This window comes from Nestor notabilis, unplaced genomic scaffold (assembly GCF_000696875.1).
Source record: "Nestor notabilis isolate BGI_N333 unplaced genomic scaffold, ASM69687v1 scaffold34420, whole genome shotgun sequence".
Taxonomy (NCBI): Eukaryota; Metazoa; Chordata; class Aves; order Psittaciformes; family Psittacidae; genus Nestor; species Nestor notabilis.
In genome coordinates this window covers 1-16281 of record NW_009913033.1, presented here as the reverse complement: position 1 = coordinate 16281, position 16281 = coordinate 1, and the positions used below count along the sequence as shown (strand labels likewise).

General features: G+C 38.6%; 1 protein-coding gene across 1 annotated transcript; it reads left to right on the top strand.

The window, feature by feature from the left end:
- The first annotated feature begins 345 nt into the window (after positions 1-345).
- On the top strand, positions 346-11279 carry PDPK1 (3-phosphoinositide dependent protein kinase 1). The gene is made up of 13 exons (XM_010022489.1): positions 346-610; positions 1281-1323; positions 1525-1662; positions 2417-2561; positions 3785-3882; positions 4683-4758; positions 6188-6256; positions 6755-6851; positions 7979-8152; positions 8539-8756; positions 9376-9433; positions 10340-10492; positions 11042-11279. The coding sequence occupies exons 1-13, from the start codon at positions 398-400 to the stop codon at positions 11147-11149; spliced, it is 1590 nt and encodes a 529-aa protein (XP_010020791.1). The 5' UTR covers positions 346-397; the 3' UTR covers positions 11150-11279.
- Positions 11280-16281: the final 5002 nt, after the last annotated feature.

Here is a 16281-nt window from a genome sequence, read left to right as displayed (position 1 = left end):
CATGTTGTTTGTAGGAGAATATCCAATGAAACTTGGTTCCTTGGTGGTAGGGAGCTTTTTGGTTTTTTGAGCTTGGGGAAGGAATCGTTTTTGAATTAAAGTGTTCAGATGTTTGACTTATGGCTCTATGTTTGTATGTGCACAGCATGACCCGAAGAGAGTTGTGTAACAAATTGAGAGCTGCCATTCCTGAAATAAACACTAACATTCCCTCCTAAATACATTTTGATGATAACCCTTTCAAACAGGACTTCACATGATGCGTGTATGGAAATAAAGTGCAACTCTGTGTGGTAATTATTTGAGGGTATAGGAATAACAGTTTAATTTCTCTTTTCAGTATGATGCTGTTCCAATCCAGTCTAGCGTGGTGTTATGCTCCTGTTCATCCCCATCAATGGTGAGGAACCAAGCAGATTCCAGCGCTCCATCTGTCATTTCCACCTGTGGCAGCAGACAGGGATCTAACATGGAGGGCACTGCAGCTGAATCGAGATCCAGTTCAAATTCCTTGCAGCAACATACAGGACAGCAGCCTCCACAGCCTCGAAAGAAACGACCCGATGACTTCAAATTTGGGAAAATTCTGGGTGAAGGATCTTTTTCAACGGTAACGTTACTTTTTATAAGTGCCAAATCTCTTTTTTGAAAATGAGCTTTAATATGCGTTCCTCAAAAAGCTTTTCTCTTTAAGAATGTAGAACTGCTTGCCTGAAACTTCATCCCTTGCTTCTACTAGTTGGGAATCTACATTCCCTTTAAAACGTTTTCCTAAAAAGCTGTAAATGGTTGAAAGCTCTGTCTCATTTCCTACTTTTGATCTTTTAGGTAAAATTCAATCTCTCAATATTTGCCATTTATATTAAGGAAAAGTACTGTGACAGCTAGATTTTTATAAATATCCTTCAGTGCACTTGTTGCTTTTTTTCCCCCTTTAAGAAGCTTTGGCAATTTACTGTGGCTTGTGTTACAGTCTTCAGAATTCTGGGGGGAAAAAGAAGAGCAAATTGATGTTTACCCAGTTGGATTTTTTGCCTTCTAGCAAAAAAAAAATGTTGTTGTGCTGAGCTGAATATCTGCAGGTGTCTTGCTGAAGCCAGCATAATATGAAATATGCTTAAATATTATGCTGCTTGCAGTTGTGATAACTTATTTTGGACAATCGATGTTCTAAATACCTACTGAATGATCAAAATCCACGTTAGTGTGTCTTTAATGAAAGCCGTTAGTGTGTGTCTTTAATGAAAGCTTACAATACATTCTCTTTCCTCTGGCGACAGGTTGTCTTGGCTCGAGAATTGTCAAGTTCTAGGGAATATGCCAGTAAGTACTGACTCCTTCAACATAAACTGTTTGCAAATACAGTCTTAAAGTAGTGCTGTTACAACACACCTGTTCAAAGGACAGAATTAGTGGGTTTATGACAATTCTATCTAACAAAAGCATGAAGCAGACCAGGCGGGTGACTGGGGTGGCTCCGTGGGGCCGCAGCTCCTGACTGCACTCTGTCTTCTTTTCATGAAGTTAAAATCCTAGAAAAGCGTCATATCATAAAAGAAAACAAGGTGCCATATGTGACACGGGAGAGAGACGTAATGTCCCGCCTGGACCACCCTTTTTTTGTGAAACTCTACTTCACCTTTCAGGACGATGAAAAGCTGTGTATCCTTTGGATTTTCAGACTTGCTGTGACGCTTTCTTCAAAGAAACAATCCCCACTTTGGGTTTCTTTGAGACTTTGTCTAACAGGAATGATGAAAATAACTCCAGGTATTTAAAATAGGCTCCTGTTTACGATACCGTTTTTGCAGTCATGCTTGTAATAGAGATCAAGCAAATGGTTTGAGTGTGCCCCCCCCCGGAGCAGCTTGCGGGATAGGGGAGATGAATAAAACAATAAAAAGCATAGATGGGTCTATTGCTGGGGTCAGTAAGTTGTGTTTTGCACAGAGGCTGCTAGCAGTTCTAATAGGCCCTGTATCTGTGCATGCATATAGCCATGCACTAATAGAACTTACGCTGTCTTTTGTAATGCAAACATTTGCTCTGGAACTTTCCAGATGATGGGGCAGTTTTAAACTTGGGTTGAATGTTTGTTATGACTCAAATAGCTCTCTTTGAGGGCAATTATATACACAGTTTAAATGAATTATTCAGGTCACTGTCTGGAAAAACTACAGAATTAACCATTTATGCAATAGTCTTCTCCATGCTAAGGACCTGGGACTCAGGTCCTAGGTTGTTAATATATCCAAGAAATTGTTCTGGGTTGCTGCCATTTAAAGTTTCAGATGTACCAACTTCTCTTCTTCCCCATTGTTCATGTATGTTTACTATTGTTCTTGTCATTGGAATGAGGTGTGAGGACTTTTATTTTGGATGGTTTAGTGATAGACCTTAACTAACTTATACTCAGATTTTGGGCTTAGCTATGCCAAAAACGGAGAGCTGCTGAAGTATATACGCAAAATTGGCTCGTTTGACGAGACCTGCACCAGGTTCTATACTGCTGAAATTGTATCAGCTCTGGAGTATTTACATGGGAAAGGAATAATTCACAGGTAATGACAAAGTTGAAACCAGTATGCATTTGATGATGCACAAGGTGTTTTTCCTGGAAGCGTTCTTTGTGAAGTCTAAAGCAAATATAGATTTTGTGGAAAGCTAATGAGAGACTAGTAGCATTTCATTAGCATTAGTATTGTTGGTAACATTGGGAGCCAAACAAAGACAACTTGCAGAGGAGAGCCGATCTCTGTTACGAGACCAACTATTCCAGTAGGGAAAAAGTAAGAAGTTTTACTTTTTTGCCTAGAATTAACATTACCAGAAGTTTGTCGTTTTCAAGATTGATCAGTTGGTGTAAACCAGAAGATGACTTTTTGTTTAAGTACGTTTCTTCTTTCTGTGGTGTTACATACCAGAAGTAACTAGAATTCTGCTGGTGTGTGAGTCGGTGTGCGGCGTGTCATCAAGAAAAGGAAAATTAATGTATGTCAGTGAACAGTTTCCAAAAGCTGAACCAGTAACTGGGCAAATGGTAAAATTCAGCAAAGTTTTTACCAAGACCTTCACAGTCGTTCTTGATGTAATTACATTGTCTGGATAAGGTGCATTGTAATTCATGTTTGTTAACCAACTTAAAGCTGTAAATGTGAGAAATCTGAACTGCAGAACTTCTTTTTGGGTAAGAATTCTTTTGCATCTCTAGGTTCCCAAGCAGTTGTTCAGGGAACAGCGGATCCTAATTGGCAAAAAGATGGCTAATTATAATTCTGACAGTAGTATTACTTCTTTCAGTTACATTTAAAAGGACAAAGTATTTTCCTAATACTTTCCTGTGAAATAATTTGGAATAGAATCTAAGGGGGCTGGATGTGGAGAATACCAAAAGCATAGAATTTTCTTCAGGATTAAAAAAGTTCCAGAATTCCCAGTTTCACTTTAATTCTATAGCCCACGTGTTAGGCTGGAGAATGCTAATAAAATTGCTATAGCATGATTGTCAGTATTGCTAAGCCTATATTGGAAATCTTGTCTTAGGAAAGAGCTTCAAGTCTTTCTAAAAAAAAAACCCAAAAAACCAAACCCCACCTTAATGAATGGGCTTTTCACAATCTGTCAGCAGTTTACGTGTTGACAGCTCCAAGTTAGGGGAAAGTTGACACAACAATGTTTATTGAATACCTGCATCATTTATGGAAGCGTTATGTACATAAGTCACTAGACAGTTTTGTACCTTTAATTTGTGTGCTCTTTAAATACAAGAATCTGCCTTTTCCAGGGACCTTAAGCCAGAGAACATCTTGCTAAATGAAGATATGCATATTCAAATAACAGACTTTGGGACAGCAAAAGTATTATCTGCAGACAGCAGACAAGGTATGCCATTATTTACTTCATCCTGTGACACACATAACTGTAGCAAGTGTTACTTTGAAAGTGTACCAGATTGTAACCTTCAAATATTATTGCCTCTTATGTAACAAAATCACTGAGAGATCTTGAAACAGTTTTGGCTGTCACTGCTTAGATTATGTCAGAAGAGGTAGTATTTGGTGTAGTGGTATAGTCAGCTAGATCACCCAGTATAGTGGGAAGTTCAGCTACTTCAGATTACTTTTCAGTTGCAAGACAAGAACACAAACAGGTACTGTGGCTTAACTGAAACAGTTCTCTGCTTATGTGTTTAAGTCCAGTGACTGATTATCAGAGTTGCTCAAATGTAAGAGTTGTAGAATTCATGTGTCACTAGCTGTTGAGTGTTAACCTGTGACTCAGTGATGCTGCATACAGTGCCTGGAAAAAAGCACCAGGCTGAGCTGAATTTGATAAACTTTATTTTTTACTTGAACAAAGTAAGCTTGTGTTGGTAGATTTTATACCTAGCAAAGTGCCCAAATGCCTAGCTTCCTGAACCAAATAGGTATCACTGAGATTGATTTGGCTCTTCCATTTTGTGCATGGGCAGAGAAATGAAATTCCTTTGGGTTCTTTGTAGTATTACACAACTTGCAATAGATAGCCTTAGTCTTGTGGTTTGTTTTGTTGTTGTTGTGGGGTTTTGGTTGGTTGGTTTTCTTTGGTGGTTGGTGTTTTTTTTGTTTTAATTGGGTGGGAAAGGGGGAGGTTGGCTTCTCTATAAGTATGAGTTGGCTTATTTCTTTCCATTTTCTTACCAGCACGGGCAAACTCGTTTGTAGGGACAGCACAGTATGTTTCTCCAGAGCTGCTGACAGAGAAATCTGCCTGCAAAAGGTGAGGACTACTGTATTTCAGAGCTTCACCGACCCAGTGAGGGCACTGTCAGATGGGGGGAAGGGATACATTAAGCAAACTGAGTATTTCAAAGAAACAAGGTGCTCAAGTATAAATATTTTTTAAGAGTTTGAAGTACCTTTTTCTGCACAAGTATTGTTGCTTGTCTGAGTGCAGGTTTCCTCAGTTCATCTGCCTTCCGGAGTTCTACAGACAGGATCAGGTGCTGTCAGGAGAAGGTGGTGTGTAATGTGCAGTTTAATTTCTCTTACCCATAAATAAATAGGAACACCTTTGTCTGTTATCCGGATACTATACTTGCTTTAATTCTGTTTTATATAAGCTTGCTCTAAGATGCTAATCCGTGCTGTAAAACAACAGAATGTTAGATTCTGTCAGTTAAGGGAAAGGCTACAGCTTTCTTTGACTTGTATTTAAATCAGCTAACAGTTCTCTCTGCTAAACTCTGCTTGAGGTTTGCAATGGCTTTATAGCTCATCTTTGTGCCTGGCGTGAGTGATACACATAAGGAATTTCTCTCATTTAAATTAGTTCATGATGGTAACTTCTAGACTGTTGTATATCTATTTTATTACAATGATGGAAGAATAAGCATAGTAATCACTGACAAATCACAGGGAAAAAGATATCTTGTATGAATAACTGTGACAATTTGTGCTGCCGTTTCTTGAAATAATAGAAATACCATTAGACTTCTCACTTTGGCTTCTTGTAAGGATGTTTTGGCTGATGGAAAGACTTATGAGGCTATCATCTCCTTTTAGAAGTTACATAATGCTTCACTTTACAGAAGACTCTTAATTTGAGTGGTTTTGAGTCTTTATTAGTATTTTAGTCTTCCATTTCTAAGCTTTAATCCAATCTATGTAAAGTTTTCCTGGAGGGAAAATGTTAAAAATACTCCTTCAGGCCAACACACTAAAACTTGAGACTTTCCCTCACCCATGTACCATATAGCCTGGCTTTTTGTTTAAGGAAAGCTTTACCTGAAAAAGTTGTAATGTGACACTTTCTCCCTCTCCACCCCCAAAAGAAATACTCTGAGGGAAAGATTTCAGTTCTGAAGGAGCATATATTGCATTGTTGGATGCATCTTTGAATTGTAGTAGTGGATAATAAGTATTCTTTTCCGTCTCATTACATACCCATTGACTGTTTTGGCTGAGCATTCAGTGGTTTTGTAGCTGGTTGTTGTGGGATGGTTGCAGTATACTTGCTTTTAGAGTTTTGTTGCTAGCCTACTCTTCTGTCAGGGATGAAGTGAAACCAGTGTGGAGATGGTGGCAGTTTGTCTCGTGTGCTCGTGCCATGTTCTAACTAGCAGAAGCTGAAGAACTTTTTTAAGACTGCAGTCTAAAGACTTCCTATAGGAAAGCATAATATGTGTTTTTTCCTCTTTCATTTGAAGCTCTGACCTCTGGGCTCTGGGATGTATAATATATCAGCTGGTAGCTGGATTGCCTCCATTTAGAGCTGGGTAAGAGATTTAAACTATTTCTTTACACATGGATCATAAATACATTGATTTGGGTTTGGTTTTACCTTGCTGCCAGTTCTGAAGTACAGCTTTTCCCAGTGCAGTGTTGGTGTTAATGTCACGCCTGCTTCTATTTGTCCTTTTTGATGTCATGAAGATGCTTAGACAGCTGTAACTAGAGTTCCTGAGAGAGATTCCTTAATTTATTCTAGGGTTTCACATGTAATTTATACCATAAAGGTAACTATGCCTACATGGAGAGGGTACGAAGCACCTCTACATTGAGTCCTTTGAACTGTTCTTTGTTGTTATTCAAGTATCTGGTGTTTACAGGATCATAGATACTTGGAAGACTGCACTCCTTTACGCTAGAGACATTTGTGGGAATGTGACTTAACTTGTAGATCTCCTGTTCAATATATGTCCAGGTTATGCGCTGTTAAGGTGAAAGAACCATGGAGAACTAATAACAAGAGCTAATATTTTTCTCTTTTGCAGAAATGAGTATCTTATATTCCAGAAGATAATAAAGTTGGAATATGACTTTCCAGAAAAATTTTTTCCCAAGGCAAAAGACCTTGTTGAAAAGCTATTGGTAAATATTTGCTGCTGTTAAATTATTTGATTACATTGGAATGTAATCAGCTTATGTAATTCTCTTTTCCTAAAGTTTTATGCACTCTATTGCAAACCCTGTAATAAGAAAGAGTGTGAGCATTATTGACTGCGTAGGGGAGTGTCTGGAAAATCAGCATCCATTGCTGAACAGCACTTAGTTATTTTAAGTCTGAATTCTAAAGTGTGGATAAGGAATGCCTCTCAGTGAAATGCACGTAAATGGTTCTAAATACATAAATAACACAGAGAAGTTAAAACTCAAATGCATAGATAGTTCTCAGATTAATTGTTGTTGAGTTGTATGATGAGTTTTCTGTACATTAAAGGGAGATATATTCATTACAATGTAAACCTACTTATCTTGCAATTTATTATGCGCTTGCCTTGCACTTAATGCATGTCTCAGTAGTATGAGCCAAAGAGTTACTCTGCATGGGTATGTTTGACAGGTAGGAAGAAAAAAAGAGTTCTATCTCATTAGTGAGATATAACCATAATGCTGAAATGAATATGCAGAGAACATTCTGGGTGGTATAAGCTTTTTGGAGCTCAGTAGTCTACTGTATGAGCATGGTGTAGGAGGAAACTCTTAATGTCTCTGGATGATGATGAGTGCAACCATTGTAAAGGATCTAGGAGCATGTTCCTCTGTCCAGACCAGCTCTATGACCAAGACAGTGCATGCTGAAGGGTAAGGTCCAGGTTGCATCAATATGCTGAGAAGTGTGCAGTTTTAAAGTGCTTGAGAAGTTCATCTTTGACACCAACTATAGCTCCCATAGCTGCTTGCATCACTGGAATGTGATGCTGGGCTATACTTAAATGAGCTGTGCTCCATCAGGACTTAATGAAGAAACAAAGCCAAAAAATTGTGTGAACCCGAAGAGGTGCTCCTTTCTTTAGATCTGTGAGCTGGTCTAATACAAAATGTTTCTACAAGGCATACTGATAAATAACATCTTGCATTTTAAGCAGTCTCCTTATGTTCTAGTGTTGTATGCTTCTGACCAACTGGTTTTAATTTTTTGCATGCTGCTGTGCAAGTGCGAATGGTGCTCACCCCTTCCTTGTTGTTGTTTTAACTTACAAGTGTAATTTGCTCAGGTTCTAGATGCCACCAGCAGGTTAGGTTGTGAAGAAATGGGAGGATATGGACCTCTTAAGGCTCATCCCTTCTTTGAAACCATTGTGTGGGAGGACCTACATCTTCAGACACCCCCAAAACTTACAGCGTATTTACCTGCTATGTCAGAGGATGATGAAGACTGTTACGGAAATGTATGTTTGCCTACTGCTCTATTCAGCTCTGATGCTGGCTGAGACTTTAAGTAAAGCAAAATTATTGCATATGAAATATTTTATTGAAACTACTTATATTTTAATGGAAACTCAGTTATTAATAATCTAATATAAAATTGATGGTTACAATTTGATTTCTTCCCCCCTACCCCTGGTGAAGTTAGTGTTTGAAAAAAATACTGCTTGACTTGCTCTTGACAAGCATACTTCTTCCTTCTTTGGATAAGTTGATCTTGTTCATCTATAGAGAGCAGGCTGTCTTTTTGCCCATGAAAAACAGAAGCATGCTTAAATTGCAAGGTACAGTTTAGTGCAAAATAAGCTTTTTAATCAAAGGAATTACTTCATTTTGTTTCCTCCTTTAGTATGACAATCTCCTGAGTCAGTTTGGTTGCATGCAAGTTTCTGGTTCTGCCTCTTCCCATTCACTGTCTGTCCCAGAGACAAGTACACCACAGACGTCAGGAGGAAATATTGAACAGTACATTCATGATCTTGACAACAATTCCTTTGAGCTGGACTTACAGTTTTCTGAAGATGAAAAGAGGTTACTTCTAGCAAAACAAGCTGGTGGAAATCCTTGGTAAGATCTTGGAATACGACTCGTCTGTTACTTGCAGAGCAGTAAGGAGTCCATCTTAATGCCTTCAAGCAAACAATTAGCAACTATGTTTTTGTTGAATTCTATTTGTAAAGCAACAGCAGCAAAAACCTGATGTTATGTTTCTAAAATTTACAAGGTCTAGAAGGTGTTGTGGAGTATGTTTGTAGGATAGGCAAGAAACGGTGCTGTGCCAGAGAAGTCTTCCCTCTGCAGAGACCTAGAACTAGAAAAGGTTCTTTCTTTCTTAACATTGCCATAAGTGGTTTATTTTTAATGATATTCTGTTGAGACCTCAGCAAAATACCTCCATATCATGTAATTATTAGTGTTTCTCTTCACTTTTGAGAGGAGTTTCATTTGTGATCATTTGTGTTTTCCCCCTGCCACCCCACAGCAGATTTTAGAAAAAACTCTCTGGGTTGGAATGAGGAAGAGTCCAAAACTCTTCTAGTAAAGTTGTTCAGGACTCCTTGCTGGAAAAGGAGACGATAGGGAGAGGCATGGAAAATTGCTTGATGAGAATAATAATAAACAAAGCTGCTTCTGTGGCAGAATTATTTCTGGAGCAATAGGCTTTTTCCTTTTTCTTTTTTTTTAGGCATCAGTTTGTAGAAAATAACTTAATCCTAAAAATGGGTCCAGTGGACAAAAGAAAGGTAAGGGCTTCTCTTAATTTCCTGTAACAAGATTCAGCTGTCGCATATTTGCACAGTTGCACATAGATAAGGAACCTGTTTCAGAGCTTCCTTGTTTAACTTATTTGAAGTATCAAATTGTTTTGTTTGTGTTTTAAATCTAGTATTGTGAATAGATTGTGTTTTCTTAATTTAGGGGTGTGCTCTTGATTTTTGGAAAAGGCTAAAAGTGTGCTATTGATACTTTCATTTTGAGACTGTAGTGAAGGAGTTTTTGTCCTCCCTTCCCAGTCTGATACAGTCCATAAGCACTTTGTCTCAATACATGTCTGCATGTGGATCGAGCCACAGTTATCAGAAAATAAAATGCAAGCCCATATTGGCCTTAACTGTGGTATTTTTCCTGGATATGACTAGTGCCTGTATCCTGAGAGACGCAGAGGTGATGTTAGGAAAACTTCTAAGTATTAAGTTTAACGTGGGACAGATGAACAGCTACAGTCTGCATCAGCTTTACAGGACTGTAGGTTGTCTTTCATCTAAGCTACCACCTGCTTGTTCCTACTATTTTCCACAAAATCATGAGCATCGATTTCTGTGCTGGAATCTTTGACAAATAGCTTTTGCTTCACTCTGTACAGCTAGTTGTTTTATGTTAGAACTTGAAGATGCTTGCTGAAAGTAGTACTTACGTTTTGCCGTGTGGCAGGGATGCACTGCAAGCAGGAATGCACTGCAAGCCCTAGAAAACGAGTGAGGTCAAATAGGTAAAGCAAAAGGAAAACAAACAAAGAAAGGCCCCTCAAACACAAATGTACGATCCTATCACTGAACTGTTGTAATTGTACCTCTGTTGTTAAATTCAGGTACCTACGCTTTTTTTTCCTCATGCCTTTTTTGCATTGCTGCTGTTTCTTTTCTTATTAGGGATTGTTTGCACGTCGGCGCCAGTTGCTGCTCACGGAAGGGCCCCACTTGTATTATGTGGATCCTGTCAACAAGGTTCTAAAAGGAGAAATTCCATGGTCTTTAGAGTTGCGGCCAGAAGCCAAGAATTTTAAGACCTTTTTTGTTCACACGGTAAGTTACTTTCTTCCATGTCTTTGAAAGTTGCACTGAAGTTCTGAGACGATTGTTGTAAGTTGTTAACAATCAATTTTTTCTGGAGAAAATACAATTCCTTAAATGCAAGTGTTGATGGTCTTAATTTATAACAAAAAAAGACACCGATCCCCCCCCGCCCAAGGCCAACAAAACAAACGAACAGCAACCACCCAATGCACACATTTCCCACAGAAATACACGGTTTATTATTCGTGTGTAAATACACTGTAAGTGGGTCTGGGGATTTGAAGGAGGTTTTTAAGAAGGACTTAAAATGTAGCCCTTTCTGTATACAGTGGTTCATAAGGAGTAAACCAACAACATATGGGCAGTTGACTGCTTAACAATGTTGAGATGCCAGATGTATGGTTATTCAGTAATAGTGTTATATAACTAATTGAATTAATTTTAGGAAAGTTTATTAATTGATTCTGAATAATTATTTCATTGATAGATGCAGAGTAATTACTGCTTTTTTGGTTAAACTGTATTTGGAGTACTCATTACAATGTTGTTCACTTGTAGCCAAACAGGACATACTACCTGATGGACCCGAGTGGGAATGCTCATAAATGGTGCAAAAAGATACATGAAGTTTGGCGGCACAGATACCACCAGAATGCTGCTAAATAGTAAAGCTTATCCAAAACTTCCCAGTTTCCCTACTTGCTGCTAGAACTCCATGTGCAGCCGATCAGAGGAATCTTTTCAACCCACCTATTACCATCTCAAGGGGAAGCATATGTCTGAAATGTTCTGCTTTCGGGTTTTGTTTTGTTTTGGTTGGTTGTTGGTTTTTTGGTTTTGGGTTTGGTTTGTGGGTTTGGTTGTTTTTTGGTTTTTTTTTTCTTCTTTGTGGGCTTTTTTTGTTTTCATTTTTTGGGTGTTGGTTTTTTTGTTTTTTTTTTTTTTTCCCCCCTCCCTGGGTTGTTGTTTGTTTTTTTGATTTTTTTTTTTTTTTTTTTTTTTAATTTTGTTGTTGTTGGGTTTTTTGTTTTGTTTTGGTTTTTTTTGGTTTTGGTGTTTTGTTTTGTTTTGTTTGGGTTTTTTTGAAAGAAAAAAAGCAAAAACCTAATGGAATTCAGGGTCACTTTGCTTGCTCATTGTGCTTCTGTTGAGGCTTCCACATGCATATCATTGCAGTGAAGATCTTGCTTTTGTGCACTTCAGCTCAATTTCTGCTGCAGACTAGTGGGTAGACCTTGCATTCCAGCTTCACTTAAGATGAGTTAAAACCAATCCACACGCACACACGCCGAATCATGTGCCAGCCTTGCATTTTATGGGGCTGGAGTTGTCTGTGAGTTTCAGATTATCATTAAACTGTATTTCATCAGGGAGCTTTTATATGCCTCTCCTAAGCACCACCTCTTTGTTTTCTCTTCCTTTCCTCACAGTCCCCCAGCTTATTGGTATATGGCATTTGTAGCCAGGTCAGTCGCACCCTTGTGTAATTCCTAATATAGTTCTGGTTGCAGGATTTATGTGGTACTTCAGTAATTATGTGAATGAATCAGATGTATGTGTCTGGCAGACAGGCTCCAATGATGCAGGTTTTAAGAGAGTAAAATGCTGAACACGGCACTAGAAGTTTTCTAAAATTGAAATGTTGGCGTCTGAAGCATAGATGATTTTAAAGATTCGATTTAAATTTTAATATGAATCATGTGTTTAATCAAGGGACAATAAACTTACCAGCATGCTTTTAACTAATGCTAACTAAAAGATTAACTAGTTAGTACTGGGGGGGAGGGTTGCTATTGAAGTAGTAAATAGTTTTTCACCTTTTCAGGAGGTAAGGGCTAGATGCTTTCTTTCCACGGTGTGCATGTACTGCGCATTTTAGTGGGGCCACCCTATTTACCTGGGTAGAGAAGGATGTATGAAAGCATTGTACAATTGATTACTTGACTTTTTTTATCTCATTGTGTAATGACATGTACAAATAATACCATTTTTGGTCCTTGGCCAAATATTTAGCAACTCTGAAAAAAATGTAAGCAATTGAAATATTAGGTCCATATAGTAATCTGGTTAAAAATTCAAAGGAAATTATTGCTGCAAAGGGGAAAATACATGGTACTTAAGGCATATCTATAAAATGAAAATATTTTGCATATCAATCCGCTTTATCCTCTTCAAATTAACGGGTTTTTTTTGTGGTCAAACATTTCTTGTAATGTTGCAAAGACATAACTTTCTATGTGCTGAAAACAACTTCCCTAATGGCATTTTCAACATGCCTGTGTTCCTGAACCTTGCAGAGAGGAATGACCTAGGTCTGGACCAAAGGCATTCCCTCTTGTTTTAAAAGCAGTATAAACATCACACCTATTTATTCCTTTTCTACACATACAAACTCTTTGCATTTTGAGGTCTCTTACTATGACGTTTTTCCTTCCACCAAAGAAAAAATGTGCCATTGCAGTGCTGGAAAAACTCATGGGCTGCTGTTCTAGAAGCAGTATTTCAAAAGCAGTGGTTTATCAGGACTTCTCGGAGAACACATGAATGTTGGTATTTTGTTGTTGCACGGGGTGAAGGAGATTTATTATTTCTCAAACTGTTACGTGTTTGAACGTAACAATTCAGCTTTTTCAGTATCTTCAATTCTTTAAAGGAGCGAGTGCATTTGCTTTTTCTTTTGGAGGAAGTGCATTCTTGTAGTCTTCTGTTATCCCCCTATGTACGCAGACTTGACAAAAGTAAATCACTGGCCTGCAGTGCCTGGTGTTAAGAGAGCTGAGGTGGCCTGTAAATGGCTGAGATGAGCAAGAACTCTCTTCCATCTGCATCATCAGAAATTTCATCATATACAAGGTGCACTCCTTGTTGCTGAAGTTCGGATAGTACAGCACTCCTGTCTGTGCCTGTGTTAATCCTATATAGACCATTCTAACCAAGATGACATGTACTGTAAGTTTGTTGCATTTGCTCTCTGCCTGTCAGGGTCTGTTTTTATGTTGGGTCCACCGGAGGCCACCCTGCTGCTCTTGGTTTAGTCTTTGGTAAAGAGATCATAGAATATGTATATGTATTCTCAACTTTATACAGGAGAATGTTGCAGTGCTGGAGATTCATGGTGCCACTGCTGCTTTGCTGTGACCAAACTTGGCCTCACATAAAAAGTCTGGCAAAGTTGTTCTGCTAATAGTGAATGCCGTTGCTTTGGTAAGAGGTGGAGTGATCTCCATTGGCTTGTTCACTAGGTGGAAATCTAGGAATGCTGAAACATCTTTTCTGTAATATTTAGACTTGCAGTCATTTGCCGTAAAGTAGTTACTCTGCTTTTTCATATCTTGAAAATCCTCTCTCAGTAGACTTCCGTCCTGCCCACCGAAAGCTTCCAGCCAAAGAAATCTAGATAGCAGTAAGCTATCGAGAAGGTGTCTGGAAGGCTAATGTCTGCATTCTAGTATTCCTTTTTTCTGTTGCCACTGCTGTCATTAGGAAACTGTGAGCATCTCTTACAGGCATCCCTCCCTCTTAGGACTTCAGTGTTCCAAATCAAGTCTTCCTGAGCTGCTGCTTTTTTGGGAAGGTACTAGAACTTTTCTGGGAGAGGTATTTGTCTGTCTTGGACTGTTAAGTGAAATCTTGTTTTGAAGGATGGCAGAAGAATAGTGAAGCAAGATAAAGAAATCATGTGGATCTAAGTATATTTCACCACTTCGTCCACTTAAACGTGTGTTGGCAGGTGCTGTGTACTATGAAGGGCTGGTTCCTGTTTTAAATGCTCGTACCTGAAGTGGGGTAGCTTCAGATCTTTGTCCTGAGGATCACTCCTGTGGTTCATGGGAGTTCATGGAATGAAATGTACAAGGAAGGTTCTTCAAGCTGCACATGAGCCAGTTAATTTCTCTGTTCTTTATCTGAGATCTTTCAAAGCACAAAAAGGGTTGTTGGGCACTTAAAGACTCTTCTTGCACTCCTTAACCTCCTGAAACCCCAGTCTGTTGGATTATTCCATCTTTTACATGTACAGCATTTGCCAATCATTTATAAAGACCCTGCTCAGTAATACTGCAATTTTGTTTTGCTTGGGGTTTGAACTTCAGGAAGGTGTTTATTGCATCTGTTTTCTGTGGGATGGAGCTAAAGAAAGGATGAAGTACTACTGCTAGGAAGGATTTTTTGCATCATGCTGTTATACTCGGTGTCCAGCCTAGTCACAGGAAGTTTAAAACTACTTTGATAAACTGGAAAAATGAGTTTATTAAAGTCCAGTTGTGAGAAGGGTTTGTATTAAGGAAGACTTGCTTCAGATGTGATGTTGAGGCATTGGGAGCAGACTGATACTGCCTATTAAGATCTTGTTTTCTAAGCACTGGGATGATGAAGGCATCAGATTATCAGATAGTACTGTGCTCCACTTACTTTTCACCTTCTGTCATGATTTAGCAGATAGTTATCTGCTATACATAAGCCTACATGTAGGTTGAAACAAAGATACGATAACTGTGATCCATTTTCATAGTTCAAGATGCTTTAATGTGCTTGATATCACTACATTTTGTGATGGGAACTTTGAAGAATCCTGAGGATTTCCCACATGTGCATTCAATAGCATCTTTTGAATGATTTAAGAAAGTCAACACAATTACTTCATTTCCAGTTTCTCCTAGTGAATTACATGAATAGGTGTGGTGTTTATATCTGAGATTTTGCGGAACGACTGTAATATTTGGTGCGAATACTAGTCAAACAGAAGTGATCCTGCAAAGCTTCATGGCACAGATTGTCCATCAGCTGATCAGGTGAGCTTACAGACAGGTAATTCTCTGATGCAAAATAGCAAGCTTTCCAGCAAGCCTGGTAATTTAACAATGCTTCCTCTTTCTTAGAAGAAATACAACTTCTATACAGCAAACGATTGGAGAGGTTCTTAAGCACCTGTTGACCTGGTCTGTCTGTCAGCATGGCAGTGAATGTAGATGGTTGCTGTTTGGCAAAGCTTCCTATGACCATGGACTAACACTGATTGGATGTGGCAAATTTCTAAATTGTGAGAACTTACAATTACTGTATCTGACAAAGAGGAAAAAAGTAGGAACCAGGAACCGTGATCAGTTTTGGTAGTTGTATGCTAGCTGTTTTCAGGTTGGTGGCAGTCAGTTACGTGTGTGATATTCTCTACCTGGTTTGTAGCTGTAACTGTGATGTACAGATAAAAGAAAAAAAAATGGGGAGGGGGGGAAAGCCAAAAAACCCACCAAAAAAAAAAAGAAAAAAAAAAAAGAAAAAAAAAAACCCAAGAAAAAACCAAACCCCAAACACCCCCCACCCCCCTCACCAGACACCACAAAACAATCTCCCCTCCTCCAAGAACTCGTGAAAACAGAAGCAAATAATGCAATGATATAAGATACACACTTTTGTATTTTTATTCTTATAAGGTTATTTGCTGGCTCTTGTTGGCCTCTAGTTCAGTCTGTGTTATTTAAATTCTAATATATGAATTATTTGGATTGAATTCATGTTCGGGGCCATGGTGTTGTATGTATTGATGTACAGCCTTGAATGTGAATAATTATTGTAAACTATATTTTACACCTTTTTCTGGCTTTATTATATAAATTTTCTATTGGTCGATGATTTAATCATATCTCATAATTTAATGACTGTTTATTCTCCTCTCGACAGATCTCTGTGCTGTAGATGTGTAGTTAGTGACTGGATGATGGATTTCACTTACGCTTGGTAGTCTGTAATAAAGGCATGTAGGGTCCTGGCCCGGCCTCGCCTCTTCCTTTCGCGGGGGGTGG

Bases quoted from the DNA above. Each gene is read 5' to 3' on its own strand.
- PDPK1 (XM_010022489.1), top strand. From the start codon at position 398: ATGGTGAGGAACCAAGCAGATTCCAGCGCTCCATCTGTCATTTCCACC. The intron at 1,663-2,416 runs GTATCCTTTGGA...ACTTATACTCAG, and splicing joins TCAGGACGATGAAAAGCTGT to ATTTTGGGCTTAGCTATGCC. The intron at 9,434-10,339 runs GTAAGGGCTTCT...TTTTCTTATTAG, and splicing joins GTCCAGTGGACAAAAGAAAG to GGATTGTTTGCACGTCGGCG.